At 49.3% G+C, this 17,589-nt stretch overlaps 5 protein-coding genes across 5 annotated transcripts; 2 read left to right on the top strand and 3 right to left on the bottom strand.

Annotated features, from left to right (window-relative positions):
• Positions 1-2,938: 2,938 nt before the first annotated feature.
• Triagg1_4842 (uncharacterized protein) lies at positions 2,939-4,963 on the bottom strand (the record flags this gene model as incomplete). Its single annotated transcript, XM_062899290.1, has 9 exons — positions 2,939-2,987; positions 3,065-3,126; positions 3,288-3,405; positions 3,568-3,587; positions 3,692-3,731; positions 3,925-4,103; positions 4,238-4,316; positions 4,476-4,522; positions 4,616-4,963. The coding sequence occupies 9 exons, from the start codon at positions 4,961-4,963 to the stop codon at positions 2,939-2,941; spliced, it is 942 nt and encodes a 313-aa protein (XP_062756023.1).
• Positions 4,964-5,675: 712 nt separating this feature from the next.
• Positions 5,676-7,709, bottom strand: Triagg1_4843 (uncharacterized protein; the record flags this gene model as incomplete). Its single annotated transcript, XM_062899291.1, has 10 exons — positions 5,676-5,851; positions 5,913-6,104; positions 6,163-6,294; positions 6,348-6,471; positions 6,522-6,917; positions 6,973-7,075; positions 7,125-7,141; positions 7,193-7,237; positions 7,289-7,390; positions 7,461-7,709. The coding sequence occupies 10 exons, from the start codon at positions 7,707-7,709 to the stop codon at positions 5,676-5,678; spliced, it is 1,536 nt and encodes a 511-aa protein (XP_062756024.1).
• A 1,636-nt stretch (positions 7,710-9,345) lies between these two features.
• Positions 9,346-10,464, top strand: Triagg1_4844 (uncharacterized protein; the record flags this gene model as incomplete). The annotated part of the gene is made up of 2 exons (XM_062899292.1): positions 9,346-10,292; positions 10,353-10,464. 2 exons carry the CDS (start codon positions 9,346-9,348, stop codon positions 10,462-10,464), a joined length of 1,059 nt encoding a protein of 352 aa, XP_062756025.1.
• A 425-nt stretch (positions 10,465-10,889) lies between these two features.
• Positions 10,890-12,110, top strand: Triagg1_4845 (uncharacterized protein; the record flags this gene model as incomplete). The annotated part of the gene is made up of 1 exon (XM_062899293.1): positions 10,890-12,110. The coding sequence occupies one exon, from the start codon at positions 10,890-10,892 to the stop codon at positions 12,108-12,110; it is 1,221 nt and encodes a 406-aa protein (XP_062756026.1).
• Positions 12,111-14,655: 2,545 nt separating this feature from the next.
• On the bottom strand, positions 14,656-15,246 carry Triagg1_4846 (uncharacterized protein; the record flags this gene model as incomplete). The annotated part of the gene is made up of 4 exons (XM_062899294.1): positions 14,656-14,846; positions 14,899-14,996; positions 15,050-15,093; positions 15,148-15,246. The coding sequence occupies 4 exons, from the start codon at positions 15,244-15,246 to the stop codon at positions 14,656-14,658; spliced, it is 432 nt and encodes a 143-aa protein (XP_062756027.1).
• Positions 15,247-17,589: the final 2,343 nt, after the last annotated feature.

Below are 17,589 nucleotides of genomic sequence, written 5' to 3' on the forward strand. Positions count from 1 at the left end.
AGCAACGAGAGCCAAGGCAATGGGAAAAGAGTTGCTAGTTGACGAATCGGCACCTGGAATTGTCATTGATGACTAGTTCAGTCAACCCCGGTGTGGCTCTTTGAGGTCGCGTCGCTCTAGGGGCGTGTTCCGCCAGTTCTTCCTCTCCCCACCCAAGCACCGCCTGACTTGACCACTGGAGCTTGTGGCTCCCAAGGGGGCTTTGCTGCAACTGGGGGAGATGCTCTATGCGAAAGGGCTGTGGTGCGGCTTTCTCCTGGGCGGAACAGTCTATCGACTATGGCGCGCAATGGCGAAAAAAAGTCAGACGCGGTGTCGAAGAAGACGGCTCACGGAATGACGGACGCGCGAGACCGTGAAAGCAAGACGGTACTGCGCTAACTCAGTGTGTATACGGGTTTGTCATTGGTATCCTTGGGGCGGCCAAAAAAGAGACCCAAGTGACTGGAGGGTAGTATTGAGAAGAGCTTGCAAGGGTGAGAGGGGCCTATAACACTCAAACAGGACTAACAACGCTCGTCTGGCAAAGATGATGTTCAGGTCTTGCCGGCAACGTGTTGTACATGTTGTACACCAAGGCTAGCTCTGGTGCCTGGATCCTCCTTTCTCACCGCGTGGCTACCGTGCTGGTCGGATGCTCGAAATGCGAATCTGCCCCTTGGCCTATGCGATAAATGGGGGGTACCGGCTGCCCTAGAACGCCATGAAACACGTTGATGGATCTCGGTTTTTTCCCTCGAGTCCCGTGTCCGCCAAATCATGTGCCTTCAAGGTTGGGGGTACGCCTCAATATCCGTGGCTGCTGTGTACAGCTCTCTGGCTGTGTGGACTGGCACTCACGCCCCTTGATCCTGGCAAGGAGTGCATTGCAGGGCTGTATTGCATGGCTCAGCTCAAGGCCGATCGCGAGGTACACGCAGATCGATTGCCTTTCTCTTGGCTTCAGACAAACCGGGTGCTGGTCCTCATATTTCTTGGGTGGCTGGAGTTGCGGTCAGGGCTGAGCGATGTGATGCGTGTTCTAGGCAACCCTTTGCTTGGGCGCGTTTCAAACTCAACACATGGATCATTAATGCCCATTCGCCACCAGCCTCGGGTTCTTGCGGCTGACGTTCAGATCATTGCTGCAGTTTAAGGCTGCTTTGCAGTGGTGATGGAGGGATTGAAGGCTACCTCCCTCCGCTTGAAGGCGGCTAATAAGAGGTACATGTCCCAAGTGCCAACCTACATGCATCCATGCATAAGCCCAGAACGGGTTGCCGCCCGCCGTGGTCCGCGTCCCAAATCCATGAAACGAGGCAACGCGGATGAGTTGAGCTACAGAATGACGGGCCGACAGATGGTGTCGTCACTAAGTTAATTACACGTACTTGAGGTGTACTTTTATCTGGGCAGGCTTCGCTCACCGCAACATGCTTGCAGCGCCTCACTCCATCACCAACCTTTGTGTAACACTCGACTTTGGGACGGGTTTACGAATTTACGAAAGAAGACGCAATGGCTCCCATCCTCTTGGGCATCCCATCGGTCCCTTGATTCTAAACTTTCCCATTGGATCCTGCAGCTGCGTAGCGTGCTCGTTTCAACTAGCGATGACCCAAGGATGCGAGCGCAGGTACCGGACAGTATTGATGATTCCGCGGACCGGTGTGCGTTGTGCGCGAGCTAGCACATGGATGTTACAGGTAGAGGTAGGCTGGTGCCTCGGACAGGTACTATTACCAGGAGTAGTACGTACATGTAAGTTGACACACTCTCTTCGGCGCAATCCCTGACCTGCGTAAAAGAAGGAGAAGCCTCGTGTGGCTGTAAGAACAAGAATATGATAGATCTGCTGTACCATGGCTTGCTCATGCAGCCGCCTGTTGCTGAACATTCCCCTCTATCCACACTACATGTGTATCTGCGCAGGAACCCATACCTTGGGCATGATAAGGCACCCTCCGTTGCATGAACAGGTATTGCAGCATCGAATCCGGGTCCCGTAGGTCCCGTTCTGGACTCTACATGCACCCAAGGTAGCATGCCCAGCTTTGCTTGTGGCCGGCTAGCCGACTGGGCCGAGAGCCAACCCCGCCGCAGCTGCACCTCGATTGGTGATACTGTGGGATCGCCGATGCGTTCTTGTTCCTAGATTCTCGTGATTCCAAGGTCTAGAATCATCCAGGCCATCAGTCGGCGGTCGCTGGCATAAGATCAAGTGGTCTGGACTCTGCTTATACTGGCGGACGTTGACATATGGGCCCTCATTGGTAGATACGTTCGGGTTACAACGCCAGCGGTTGAGAGTGACTACCGAACCCGGTTTCGAGGCCGGCTTGAGGATCCATGGAGGGATTGCCCGGTTAGACGCGTTCAGATAAGACCCGACAGGCTATCTTCAGGGACTTAATACGGAGCCCAAGCAGAGCTAAGGGCTGCTTCTGGGGGTGCGGGACAAGGACAAGCCCATGACACGACGGGCATTCTGGCCAATAGCTGCCCGAGTCGAGGGCTGCCATCTTCCTTAGACGGGGATCAGCGTCTAGGTTAATGTCCTGACGCCTGAGACTTCTGGAACGTTTCCACCCCGTCCCGTTTATTTGATTTGCTCATTGCCTGTCTATTGGGTGCTAGGCAAAATCAACCGAAGCTTTCTGTCTCACGGCCGAGGCCCGGGCCTCGTAGCTGTGTTCAAGAGTCCGAGACGCAAGGGGGGCGCCTCACTCGTTCGCGATCTAGACTTCACCTGAGCGGGCAAAAAAAAAAAGCATTCACCCAGGACAAAGAGAGTCTTGGCATGAGAAGAAGCGTGGGATGATTCTCTTTTTTTCGACTAAGCCACTTTTCCCCCCCTAGACCTTGAATCTGACAGCTCGCGCGCCTCGTATCTCCGCTATTTTTTTCTTCTGCATGTCTCGCCCTCCCATTTCTCGCTGCGTTTCAGGTTCTCGTGACTCTAATTTTCCAAGGCGGCCAGAGCTTGGTCCAGAGTCTTGCCCGTCAGTCTATTGGCTCTGGTGGTCAGCATTTGATTTCGCGTCCAAGTAGGTGAGTTGTGACGAGTTGCTGTCCGAGTACCCACCTCTCAAACACATCTTTGTATTTTTGCGCTGTCTCCTGGACGACGGCCTCGGGTAGCTCGACCTAGAACCCATCAGTCAGTGACATGTTGGTGACACGAGTCAGGGGGGCTGGATTCTGGACCCTCCCCCTCATATCGTGACATCGGATTGTTTTGTTTCCCCATGCGAAGATCGGGGAATAGGAGCTAGCCAAGGGGAATAACCCTGTGCGATGTGACTTACATTTGGCTTGCCCTTGAGTCCGTTGCTGGTCAAGTAGTCGCGGACAAACTGCTTGTCGTACGAAGGGGCCTCGCTACCCTCCTTCCACTCGGCTGCATTCCAAAATCTTGAGCTGTCACTGGTTTGGGTGTCAGTAGGCGTTTTTGATTAAAAAAAATAACAGGAGCGTTCTTTGATGCTGCGCGCGACGGCACTTGACAAGTCACAATCCTGGATCTTCCAAGAGCTCTCCGATCATTCCGGTAGGGCATGGGGTGAGTGATTGGCTTATACGACTTACGGGGTCAAGACCTCGTCCACCTGTGTGAAACGTTAGTTTATGGTTATTTTGGGATCCATTCAGAGGCAGCCTGGCTGGGTTTCAGGAACCCGCCGCCGACATGTGATGGGAGAGGTTGCCTTACCAAGACGACTTCATCGGTAGCCTCGTCAAGGGCGAATTCGCTGCATGGAGCTATTAGCTGACAGTCCGGCAGGCAGCAAGGCGAGAAATGATGAGAATTCAGGTTTCAGGGCATGCATGTAGAGAGCGGCAATTCCAAGGTGATCGGTCAGTTGTACAAGTCCATAGGGGACCCGCAATGGAAGGATTCACAGCTGCATGAGTAATAGCAAGACCGGGGCGAGAGAAACTCACAACTTGGTATCGGCAACAATGATGCCGCGCTCACGGGCGTAGGCGGCGGCGGCGCTGTACACCGACAGACTAAGCTCTTGGATGCGGGCGGCATACTTGTCTCCTACGATTTCGACGGCCTGCTGGGGGGAGATGTTTTCATCTTTCTCGCCTGCAGGGGCCTTTGTGGATGGGGTGTACTGGTTGTTGGTTGTCAGTTTGAGGAGTCCTTGTTGAGCTGAAGGGCGAAGCCAAGGAAGCGGTGGCGGTTGTGAGTTGTGATAACAGACTGGGAAGTAGAGAAGACCATTGGACGAGGAGAGCCTTAACTCACAATGGGCCCGTTGGGGAAAGCGCCGCATCGCTGCAACCCGGCAGGCTGAGGAATGCCGTGGACGGTACCGTGGGCGATGCTGAACAAGGATTGTTAGCATCTTTGTTCAAGAGAGCCGGGGGTTGATCGGTGACCGGTGGCGATGCTATGATGGCTGATTGCTCAAGGTTGTGTGTTGACCAACAAGCATGAAGCTAGATGGGTGAGGTGAGATGAGGCGAGATGAGGAGAAACGTACTATTCGCTCCAGGCGCTGCCGGTGATGTAGCCTCTCACAATAGCTTCCTAGAACGTCGAAGCAAAGAATCAGCGGTCTGCGCGTCTGTCGATAAAAATAGAGCACCTCGTGCCCAAGACATGTCGCCGGCAACAACTCACAATGGGAAACACCTTGAGCCGGCGGCACACCATGGTTCGACCACGGAGCAGGCCACGTTCCTCCGGCGTCAAGGGAGCTGAGGCCGGCGCCGACAGGGATAGCAGGTGGTGTTTCAGGCCGGGCACTCTCTGCTCGAGCACGGAGAACCAATGGGCGGAGATCTGGGTCAAGATGAGGCCCTTTCCGGGGACGCCATTGGAGAGGACGACGTCGTAGGCCGAGATGCGATCGGTGGCAGTGAAGAGCAGGGACTTGTCGTCGAGGCCGAAGAGATCGCGGACCTTGCCTGTGGAGAGCTTCTCCAGGGACTGCAGGGAGATGGAGGTGATGGCTTCGGAGGACGACATGGTGGGCTTTCTTCTTTTTGTGGTGATTCTGCCCTGACGTTGATGTTCGATTATTGACGGTTTTGTTTTTATATCTAAAGGGTTGCGTGTAGTTGATGAGTGGATAGGTGAGTGACTAAGATCTAAGTTCAACAACAGTGATGAAATTTTGCAGGTGGGGGCTGTGATCTACTAGCCGCCGATTTGTGGCGTTTTGTTGTGAACAAAATACGCTCACTCGGGTCGCCGTTTGTATGCGAGAGCTATTTTTGGGCGACTGAATCTTATTTGCAGAGTGCAGAAAGGTAGATGAAAAGAGAAAAAAGATTTGGACTACAAAATGTGTAAGTTGGATAACGATAACATGAGACGCGACACAATGGAGATGAGATTTTGCTTGAAGCTCTCAGTCATGAGCTGTAGTGGATCTTCGGCCGTATGCGGAGGCTTCCGCTTCGGCGCCCCGCTTCAGGTGCCGTGATGTGTGAGACGGAATGTGAGTGTCGTTGAAGTTGATGTTGCCGGTGGTGCTACATTACACCGAGGTATGCTTGAGATCTCATTCATTACGGGAATCTTCACGAGGCGCGATGTCTTGTGTGTTACATGGATAATACCGGTGGATTAACTCGGTCAGCTATTATGATGTACATGTACAAACCATGCGTGTAATGGCACTCTTGTTTATAATTTTGAGATCAAAGTTGTATTACAGCTTCACTGGCGTGAAATCTCAATTGAGAGCTATTTCATGCAGTGGTGGCGGCTGGCGCTTTGGAAAAGTCGCCTCCCATGCGCTCTGAGCTTGAATCAGCAGAGCTTCCTGGTGTGCTTTGGCCGTAATTTGCATGCCAAAGGGCCTCCCGTTGAACTCGAGATAGCCAAGAGGCACCGTCGCTACTGGGTAGCCTAAAGTCCATCTGTTAGATTGACATGTACAGTCTTTTGGAGTTGCATTCGGCCAATTCACCTGCTTTGAGGGGAATGCCAAACATTGGACCGTCTCCGGGTCCGATGATGATGTCGACCTCGTTCTCTTCGAGTGTCTTATCAATTCCCTTCTTACCAGAGAGCTCGCGAGCGCTGTTCATAATGTCGTTGTACTCATCATCGGTCATTTTCGCCTGCGCGGCTCTGAGAAGAGCTGCTTGATTGTCTGCACCTGCGTAACCGATTAGACTTTGAGATCATTTCCTCTATACACACATGTACGTAGGTACGTATTGACTCGCCTGGGGGAAGTTCCTTGTCTGCATGGGCTTCATTAAACTCGATAAGATCCTCAAGTGATTGGATTTTGCTGTTGTCAATTCCCGAGAGATAATCTTTTACGAGATCCTTGAAAGTTGTGTCTAAATGGCAGTCAATGACATATTCTGAGGCGTATCAATTGGCGTAACTTTACCAAAGGCGTTGAATATTTTAATCCTTCCATTATCGGTGGATTCTTCTAGCGATATGAGAGTCACAGGTTTCACAACTTTGGCTACAGATTTCAGTTTCTCGTAAGCCTGCTTCCATTCTCGTAGCTGGCAATGATGTTAGTCATGGAAGCACAATTGACATGACGGGGCTATACCATTTGATCGGTCGCCTGCTTTTCGTACTTGACGAGTTCCGTCTCAAAAAGCCATTTCTCAGGCTCCAAGATGCCGATCCGAATGTCGCCCCATGAACCAGTCGCGGCGGTCTTGTATCCACCTCGAGGTATCGTCGTCTTGCTCGGATCTACAAGGATTTGAACAAGATTCGCGAGGTCCAAGGCCGATTTGGCCATAGGGCCGGCGGAGTCTAGCTCGAGAGTGATGGGAATGATGCCGGCCTGCGACACAATCTTCACGGTGGGCTTCATGGTATACAATGCGGACCTATCGCTGGGCATGATGAGAGAGCCCATGGTGTCGGCCCCGACGGAAATGGGCGAGAATCCCGCAGCGACTGCGACGGCAGAGCCGGAGGAAGAACCTCCAGGGCTCTAGCTACTTGTTAGACATGTGCCATCCCGAGCGGTTTGTGGAGGTGAGAGTTACACTGTGGCCACCATTGGAGTCATCTTCGCGAAGGCCACCCCGGACGTATGCAGACTGCGTCTGGCCGCCCACAGCAGACCACCCCAAGCTCGCCTTATTCGACCTTGATGAGGAATGAGCGGCATTCCTTTTGCTAGGAAAGGCAGACAAACCTGTACCCAGACCACTCCTAAGACAAGTTAGGAAAGGTTGCCCGCGCACCTGCATCGCGATGACTCACAGATAAGTTTGCTTTGCCAATGATGATGACGCCCGCTTCTATGAGCTTTGGATAGGTTAGGACTCTCCTCTTGAGATTTTTTCTGATCTTTATTACCTGGTCAACAATTTCTGCATTCTTCCTCGGCCTGGAGCCGACAAGCGCAAGACTGCCGCCGGTAGTGGGCAACCCTAGCTCTGGGACGGTGGCGATGTTGTCCTGGAAGGATAGCATATATCAGCATGAGATGTATCTTGAGGATGTAAATATTGAAACGAGAATTGAGCACCTTGAGAAGAATCGGAATGCCATGTAGCGGCCCGCGGACGTTGCCTGCAGCTCGTTCAGCATCAAGCTTAGCAGCTGTCTTGTCTAAAAGATCCTCAGGCGCCACAGCGATGACGGCTTTTAGGTATCCATTGTATTTGGCTATTTGGCAGAGATAGAGCTTGACTAGCTGCCTGCTGGTGATGGAATTGTCATTGAGCTTGGCTTCGAGCTCAGATGCGGTGATGGTAAGAACGTTGATGTCAGTCATGATCGACGAGGGCGAGGCAATACGTGGATGTAGAGATGAAGAAATTGTTAGATGAAGAGTATGTGAAATGAGAAATGATAATATCTGCCAGTTTGTCGCATCTTAAGGAGCGGAGCATGAAGGATTCAACCACGAGTGTGTTGACTGACTGACTCATAATTGCATTTGGTATGCACCCTCTCCAACATGCGGCTACCTGTGCGGTATATTGGAGAGACAATTGTGGGACATTCCGTCTTGTTATCGCTGTCACGACATTCGAGTTTTACAGACCTCTAAGTGCATTCGTGTATATACTTGGTACGCGAGTCGTTGATTGGGGCCATGGATGTGAAAGAGCCTCTCCCCCCTAAGAAGTGTTTTGATCTAGTGCCGATTCAAAGTAGCGAATATGAATGCCAGTTCAATCGTGGACACCCGAGAGAAGTTGGATCCAAGATGTAATGATCTGCCGCACAACACCATCTTGATGTTGCACATTAAAGAGAGATGTTAGTATGATGATGACGTGAATAAGACTGACTAAAGCGCAATACCTAGCGTTTAGAAGTAGGGTGGAAAGCTGGGCGTTCTATAAAGGGGAAAGTCGAATTTAAAGAAGCATCTCGGCAGATGCTACATGAGTAAGCAAGCGTATGAGCAGGGGAGAAAGCACATGATAGCTGCGTATAGCTGCGTATAGCTGCGTATTACCTGAGAGATCTTTTCATTGTTTACGCTGAACCAAATCCAATCTTCTGCAGACAGTGATACATCTGTATTTATGTCTTGCACCTTGTTCTCCGTCGGTCTACTCACTTCTTGAACGGTGTCCATACTTCGCTTATATTAGTGCTACTATAATTGAGATAATTAGGTATCCCTCAACATTGAAGTTCATTCAGGCATCTTTCATTGCGGAGTTGGATCTCCAACACTCTCAATATGAACCATTTAGTCGGATATCAGTCATTGGGTAACGGCGTTTGTATCGTGTTCAGGCACTCCGAATCCCATGTTTGTCGCCTATCTGCGTCTGCCGACGTCTACCTGGAGCTTGTTAGGTGCTAAGCTGCGGACTTGGCTGCGGATCGGATCAGGATAGATATGAGGCACTTGTAAAGGCGAGCGGAGTTTCAAGGGTTATGTACATCGCTTAACCAGTGGAGTTGTCCGGCATTCAATAGTTGCCTTGGATCTCGACGAGGTGGAAATGGATGTGCAATCATGTGGGGCATACTTTTATTCCATCTTCTTGCTTACAAAGTGCGGAATCCTTCGACTGAGAATACTTGTATTCGACCACCAATAACAGGCCGTCCAGCATTGCCTATTCCGTTGCTAGTGTATCTACATTCACCTAGTTGCTTCAGATGTTCAGCTAACACTCGGTGAGCCAAGACTCTCGGGGATCTGTGGAAAGCAGGGAGATAGTAAGTAGATCCTACTCTAGGGCGGGGGTTGACACAATCTTCTTTCTACATCTTATACGTTTGCCTAAAATCGAGGACCAATTCCGAAAGCCATGCCTTTCCCGATTTATAAAAAGGCCATGGACTTGCTCCACCAACACATTATATGTATACACATCTATCGTTCATAAGATTTTGTTCCTCCCATACGATCAAAATCCGACTCTGTCCTCTTATACCGTGCGATGGGTCAGCCTCCTATTCCTCCCACTCCCAGCGAGGCCAATATCAGTGGTAAAACCGTCATCATCACCGGCGGCAATGCTGGTCTGGGGTACGACGCTGCCAGACAATACCTTACATTGGGCGCCTCTCGCGTGATTCTAGCGTGTCGCTCTATTGCTCGAGGACAAGATGCCGTAGCATCTCTTCGTGGGGACCCTACCGTCAAAGCGTCCAATCCCGACGCCTTGATCGAAGCGTTTGAGCTCGACCTCGACGACTACCAGTCTGGACTTCGATTTGCTAAGAAGGTGAAGGATGAGGTCAAGGAACTCGATATTCTCTTGAACAATGGTGGACAGGTATTTTTAGGGTATGAGAAAAGCAAGAGTAACCACGAGCGGAACATGCAAGGTGAGAGAGAAAAAGGGGACATGGCCCGACAGTTGGACGGAACTGAGAAAATGCTGATTTATTTCCCTACGATTGAAGTGAACTGCTACACACATCTTCTAATTTCTCTTGAGCTGTTCCCGCTCTTGCGATCTACGGCCGCGGTTAGAGGACTGCCTTCACGCATCACATTTACGGGCTCTGCCACCCAGATTAAGCAGAATACTCTTTCCAAGAAGCCTATAGCACCCGACAGCTCGGTCCTCGGCCATTTTGACGATGAAGCTAGTTTTAGCAAATACTTTCGTTACGCCGATACCAAGACTGTTGTCAATGCTTATGCTCGCCGCCTGGCTGCATTGGCGCCCTCCGAAGTCATCGTCAACAACCCCTGTCCTGGCCTTGTGCAAACGGGACTGGATAAGAACCTTCCATTTTACCTCAGGCTCCCAATGGGACTCGTACGCAAGTCTATGGCTCGTACGGTGGACGAGGGAGCGCGAACGCTGATATTTGCAAGCGTCGTTGCGGGACCTGAAACCAATGGCAAATTTTTGCAGCATAACAAAGTCGATCCGTACGTGCACTTGAAAATGTTTACCATGTCATTATGATATGCACTGACAACAATGAATAGAGGAGCTGCTTTTCTCAATACTCCCGAGGGAGAAGAGTTTATTGGCAAACTATGGAGGGAGTCGGTGGCAGACATTGCCGCCCTTGATCCCGCACTTAGTGTCTATGCGTAATTTATGGTTTCCACGGTCTCGTCATGCCTGTGTCTATAAGATCCAGAGCACTTCATTATATATCAGTGATTTACATTTAGAGTGTACAAGAAGTAAAGTACGCTGGGAGTTTTTCCCCCCAGAAAGTAGTAGTTGGGCAATTCAATACCAGAGCTGATCCTAAGCCCGCCTTTTCCAACCAATCAGAAGCTTCAATCAGCCTCAACCTTGTGATTTCCACATGCACCCGATCAATATTTTCAGCAGCGAAAACTCCAAGCCTGCACAATGGTGGCCGTGAGTTTTTCATAACATAACGATCCATTGCATACACAGAGTGCCTGTCGGTGAATGCTTATTCAGGCCGCCAGCTTCTGCAGTGCAGCGGATATTCTGGGTTTCTCATAAGCATTTTGTGTTTGGTCTGCAGCGCGAAATTGTCAACGATGCACTATATACGCCTTCTTGCACCGCCCAAGTTGGCGACAAGCGGCTCCAAGGCTCGACTAGACCTCGTCATCACAATAAATACGGACCTGAGCGACTCGCTTCTCTTTGTGCAAGAACCTCTCGAGATCATCATTACGGCTGAAGTGGCGTCCTCCTCCGGCAAGACGACGTGGGCTCTCACTGGACGTGGCCAGCTGGTTTGGAAGCCAGGCATGAGAATCCTCAAGCCAAACCTCAATCTTCCCTTACAGTTTATAAAGGCGTTGGCGGCCTCTTCCAAGACCGAAATATGTATCAGTGCTAAGCCAGCGCTTTCAGCGACGGGGGTGCAGAGCATACTCATGGATTCAACCAACTCTGTCCTGGCCGAGGCTGGGCAGGGACTAATCATGCCTGTATGGGCGGAATTACGCATCAAGGGGCATAATGATGATCACGTTTGTACACGCAGGCTATATTTGAGCGGCACAAATGAAAGAGGAGAGTTTCTCGAGATAGAGGAAGAGCTGGGTGAGAGCATGGCTCGCCATGTCTGGGATGGAGGAGTTGTTACACTTTGCGCTGTCGCCGGCATTCCCGCAGGCAAAAACTACGTTTCGAATCAAGGGGTGACCATGACCGCCATGCGAGACATATTGTGCACTGCCGGCGAATTGAACATTCTGGAGCTTGGTTGCGGTGTTGGCACATTGGGCATTGGTCTCTTCTCTGTGCTTCGACATATGCGGCCGGCTGGGTCTGGAGGTTGTACCGTCTTGCTGACCGACTTGGAAGATGCAGAAGCCCGGACAAGATGTAATATTTCTCGCTTGCAACATAAGACTCACAAGACTGGAGAAGACACCGCCCAACTACTATACGAGAATCTGGATTGGGAGGATGGCAGGAAAGGCCGTTTCGGGCCGCAAGTTCAAGCCCGGCGTTGGGATCTAATCGTGTTAAGCGATTGCACGTACAACGAAGATGGGCTCCTCTCCTTGGTCGAAACGCTGTCAGCCTTGCATGCTTCTAATGTGAACAAGGCCAAGGCCAAGGGGGAATCGTCATTCACGACCAAGGTCTTTGTTGGGACGAAGCCCCGGCACTCTTCCGAGAACGCAGTATTTGGCCTTCTTGATCAAGCGGGCTGGAAGACGCAGGCCAAACAAGTATTGCCACTCCCTATCCTAGGATTGGATGCTCAAACAGTCGAATTGTACCTGTTTGAGAAGTCATGATGGGTGTCCTCGAATCAGGGTAACTCAATTGTTGGGCAGCTACTGCTTGAGGATTTTTGAGCCGCAAGCAGGGCCAACCTGACTGCATAACTGGATTACACAGAATTGCCGTCTGGATTGCACGATCAAGTCCAGATTCGTATTCGACAGCGGTCTTTATGATCTGCTCAGTATTACGTCGCTCTACGGCTCGGAAACCATGTTGCGAAAGATGCTCGAGAGCTTAGATTTCGACGAGCGACCAATATCTCCCGAATACAGCTATGAGTGCTGCGGATCAGATTCTCCAATGGGATGATTTGTCCAGGCTAAAATTACATTTCTCTTCGAGAGTAAAATCGGTCAACATCTTCAGAACATTGAGTATTTTCAACTAGTCATAAAGCGATGGTCTAATAGTGCTTCCGGCAAATATCGCGAAAGATGGAATGTGGTATTTGACCTCATTGATCATATGCTAGATATCATGACTAGGGGCCGATGGGGCAATAAGTTTCTATGCATAGCTGTGAGCAAGAACTACGTACCAGTTATCCGCCGATTAACAGATAGAGCTCGGCAAATGGCAGAGCTCAAGGCCGAATTGTTGGATGGGCGTCAACCTGGGCCACAACTGATGGCGAGAGTGTCTGTAGAAACCACCTCGGAATTTCATAGCGATAGCCGGATTAAAAAAATATCAAGAAACGAGCTGTTGAATGAAGCACAGTCCCCGCACACTTGCCTGAGTCGAGTCCTTCCTGAATTCTGTGGACTCAGCCGTAGTTCGTCCAACCTGATATCCCCCCAGGATAGATGACTTCCATTTCTACTAATGCAAAGATGCTATTCATTCTTAGGGTTTCAAGAGACTTTGATGTGCGCATCGACCTAGGTTCATTGGCTGATAGATGTGACTTTTAAGTTCTGAGGAATATGTCAATGTTCGGCGTCTGCTGTAAGCTCTGAGAAGACTTGGCCTTATACCACCGACCAACCCAGATTCATTCAATAAACACCAATTTCTTGTTTAACTATATTATCGGTCGCCCAACACGACAACCCATCCGAGCCCTCGCATCATATCCATTACCGAAGGGGTCAGGGTTCCCACATAGACTCTGACGATGACCTGCTTCAACGAAGGAATAGCTCTTAGCTGCGCATCAACTCGCAGCAATGCCTCACGAATAAACTGTGAGTTATCCTGCTTGGCTCGATTGTCCTCGCATGGCTCGGTCAAGAAATCAGAATTATTGCTGTGAATGAAGGTTTCCAGTGTCGTTAGGTTAGCACATTTTTCTTGAAGAAGTCTCAAGCTCTGCCGACCATCTTCTCTGAGCTCGATCTCGCAGGATTGGCTTTTCCTCTTCTCCACCACTGGGAAATTGATACATAAATGAGAGAGCAGATTTGCATTCACAGGTCCGATGCGGTCCAAAAAGGATTGAAGGAGGCCAACTTGTTGCTGCGTTGTATCCACCAAAGTAAAGCGGTTCATACCGTATAACACTGCACGTGCCTCGCGAGATATCTGTCCATTGCTATGTAATAAGGCGAGCCAGCGTATGGGTATATCGGGCGCAAATCTCTCCACTCGAGATCCATTGTCTTGAAAAAGATAGATTGGGTGTGCTATCACGAGCACTCGCTTATATATATCGTAACGAACCCTTTCGGGCAGGTCTGAAAACCCCATCATACCACAAATCGGTGGCTATCAGACCACGCCGAGCGTCGAGCCCGCCCGGGGTTATGGTAAAGTGTTTTGGAAGGGGAAGGGAGGCGAAATGCCGAGATGTGGGCCTTCGTATCTTCGGAAACCGTATCTCGGCGTTACTGAGGTCTGGATATTATTCTCAGACGCTTGATGGGACGTAGCGAACGTCAGCCTTTTAGAATACGAGTACGTTCGAGGTAGTAGTCAATAGTCGATCGTGGGTGGGCGTGCGTCCGAGGGCGTGGCGAGGCTGTGATGAGTTATTAGACGGTCTTCGTATACGGAGGTAGGACATGCCGCAATATATTTGTCCACATACCGATTATGATGAGCCTCCAAGCATAGCTTTGTAAAGGGATAGAGAATGAGTTATAAGATCCTCGGCCTCTGGCAGTGTTTGAGCAGAGAAAAATTGTACTTGTATGCACAGGATCCGTGCTTTGAGTGGACTGGGGGCTAGCCAAGAGGAATGCTCATATTGAACCTGCCTAGTAATACTAATGCGACTACCAACGTCCGTGCTGTACTTTGTACAGTCAAGAGCCAAAAGGTTACGGACACCTCACAGTCTCCTAATATAAAAAGGAACATTGCAATGAATGGGCCTTTTGAACTTGTACGGAGGATACTGGGACTGTATCCACTGGTTACATGTACATAGAGCACCAGATGCGACGGCGCCAAAATTCTCTATTGCTGTCCCGGGTCCCGCGCTTGGCACCTATACTGGAATTTATGACGTGGATCTCATCATGCTTGTGTCTGTGAGATCTAATAGAATTATTTACTATATACTATCAAATAGTCGCTCAAATCTACATGGAAGTAATTATTCCGGCCGTTCCTCTAAAAGTTTGCTCCACCGCACTGGATTGACCGGGCGTTGTGGAACCAGTAAGCCGTGATATCGGCGGGCACTCTTGGCTCGTACCACTGGCGAATATCTGCCAGGCCCGAGGGGAAGATAGTCTGGGATCGGAAGTTGCCAACATCATCCTGGCAGTCGCCGGGCTTGACGGTGAATGTGCAGACAACGTCTGAGAACTGTGTTAGCAGTCAATATTGTAGGCTTTCAGATATGAAACTTACTATCGGGCAACCAAATTGATCCAATGGTCTCCCAGTTAATGGCCTTGCATTCATTAACGGAGTTGTAAGTCAGACTCTGGCTTGGGCCGGTATAGTTACTTTTACAAGTCAGTAGTTGTTCGGCAGACTAGCAGCACTGAAATGAACTTACGGGCCAGCCCAGATCCAGATAGTGTTTGGCGCACGACGAGCGAGCTATATGTACTGTTCAGTAAAGGATGGTATTGGATGTTGTGTAATATTACAAACCTCTGGGATGGGTGGCTCAATTTGGCCTGTAGGTGTGCAGCTGCCAATCTGGGCAAGGGCTGCAATAGAGAGCAAGACGACGTTCTTGATGCCCATCATGGTCGTAGATTGACTGGTTACTGGAGCAAAGTGTTAAAGAGGAATGAGCTGCAAAGAGTTGTAGTGAAGAGGAACTAAACCAGCAGTTAAGAGCCGACTTATATACATTTCCTAACTGACGTGAAGAATACAACTACTAATAAATATACGAATCTCACCATATGACCTCATGCGCAAAAGGAAGGTGTTGTGAAGAGGTTATTGGAGCAACTAAGAAAATCCAGGGCAGGGGGCCAAGCTAATGTCGGTTGTCTGTCAATGTCTCGAGGCGGTGAAAATCCGTCCACAGGCGTTGACTATGATATAATTGTAGACGGTTGAAAGACAGAGTTAGCCTCGACATAGGTCTTACGTCAGAAGCAAGAAGGGGAAAATGGAGCCGGTTTTAATTTACAGCGGATGAGCTGAACGAGAAGAATCCGGTTGAGGTGTTGGTGAAGGATCGCTAGATCGCTAACGGAATACGATGGTGTGGAATCTTGAAGCATGATTTGCTTACGGAATTCCATGGGCATGTGAGTGGACTGAGCTAAATGTAAGTCTAAACAAAATCCCGACAATCAAACACCGAGTCTTTGCTGCGCTCCGTATTTGCGCTCCGCATTTGTACCCCTGAGTTTCTGTAATTTTTTAGTCAGCCAGGATTGAGTTGATTGGGCTAGCCGAGCTGACTGCAGCCATGTGCCGTATACGGAAATATCACACCACAACCGCTCAACTCAGCTCTTTGTAATATACGGCATAACACGATCATGATCTGGCATTGAAAAACAAAGAAAAAGAAAAAGAAAAAACATACAACAACCGGTGTTCGCTGATGGTCACCCACTCAACTACTAATCTGTCTCTCATTAGCTTGACTCTGGGAGAGCAGACGGGATCCCGTATTCTCTAATGGATATGGTCGTATGTGCCAGGGCCTCGATAACTCGGACTCAAATTCCAGCTCGCAACACAGCAACCGAAACTTCAAAAAAATTGCAAAAACATACAACAGCCGGTGTTCGCTAATGGTCACCCACTTAACTACTAATCTGCCGGTTAGTGGCTTGTCCTTGGGGGAGCAGACGGGACCCCGAATTCTCCACTACCTATGGTCGTATGTGCTTGATTCCGAGGTTCATGATCATTATATTTCATTCAGTGTGAGAGAGTCCCGTCATGTATCCGAGTTCTTATGAGATAATTTGAGCTTTGATGGCTCCAGCTTGCCGAAAGCTGGCCAGGATCAGATCAATACTCGGTTCTCGGTTCTGAAGGCAGTCCATATCACTTTTTCACGATGTCATTTAGTTGGATCAGATATGTTAATGGTCCAGTGGTGGATACAGGGATCTTATCACAGCGGTCATTAGGCTCCGACGTTGGAGGCCTGGAGTGAAAACGGCAGATCACTAATCCAAGACGAGAGTTTGAGGGACCTTGAATTTCCCACTACCTGTGGTCATATGTGCTGGAGGTTGCAAGATGATTAGTATATGTACAGAGCACTTACTAAGAAAGGAGTGCAAAACAAAAATAGAATTGACAGTAAAGGGAGTGGACAATGATACAACAGCTAGGGTTCGCTGGCTAAATTAACACGCACCCAAGCGGAGGTCAGAAAAAGCAAGACCGCAAGATAAAGAAGTGCATACGTTCAGCACCCGAATTTTACTATAGAACAATAGTAACAGTTACTATAAGAATATAAATGCAGTAGCAGGCACTAGAGAAATATAGAATTAATAGTAGATATTAAAGGAGTATGAATATTACAGTAGATACTAAAGAAATATAGATATTATAGCAGATAGTTAAAGAACAGGTGTATAATTTAACGCGCATATGTTTGTAATTCTTTTAGTCTTAGGTTTTCTGTGCTTTGCTTGCTAGGGTTCGTTGATCAACTTAAGATGGTATCATGCGACGCCGTATTTGACGTCTTTTGACACCAGGCATAAATGCACCACACTCAGGGGGAGTGCTTAACGGGGATCCCGTATTCTCTAATGGATATGATCGTATGCGCTTGATCTAGACTGGCGATTCGCCTTAGATTGACAAAACCAACGGCATGTAGGTATATACAACAAAGAGTTGAGAGGGGAAAGCATCCATACCGTCACTAGACGTGAATACACTCCCACAAGTACACTAGTTTGTCCCATCATTAGACGTAAGAAATAAATTTATTATTTGCTTGCTAAAGATGAAATCTTTTTCCTGCTGTTTTAATAATTTATTTTGTAATAATGATATTTTTCCTCTCGTGGGTCTAGAAGTAACGCCACGACTCCCTTGCGGCGAATAATTTGCCACAGCCTTGGCCATCTCTTCTGTGACGGGACCAAAAACAGGGAA

The sequence above is a fragment of the Trichoderma aggressivum genome, assembly GCF_033847375.1.
Source record: "Trichoderma aggressivum f. europaeum strain CBS 100526 chromosome Unknown scaffold_016, whole genome shotgun sequence".
NCBI lineage: Eukaryota > Fungi > Ascomycota > Sordariomycetes > Hypocreales > Hypocreaceae > Trichoderma > Trichoderma aggressivum.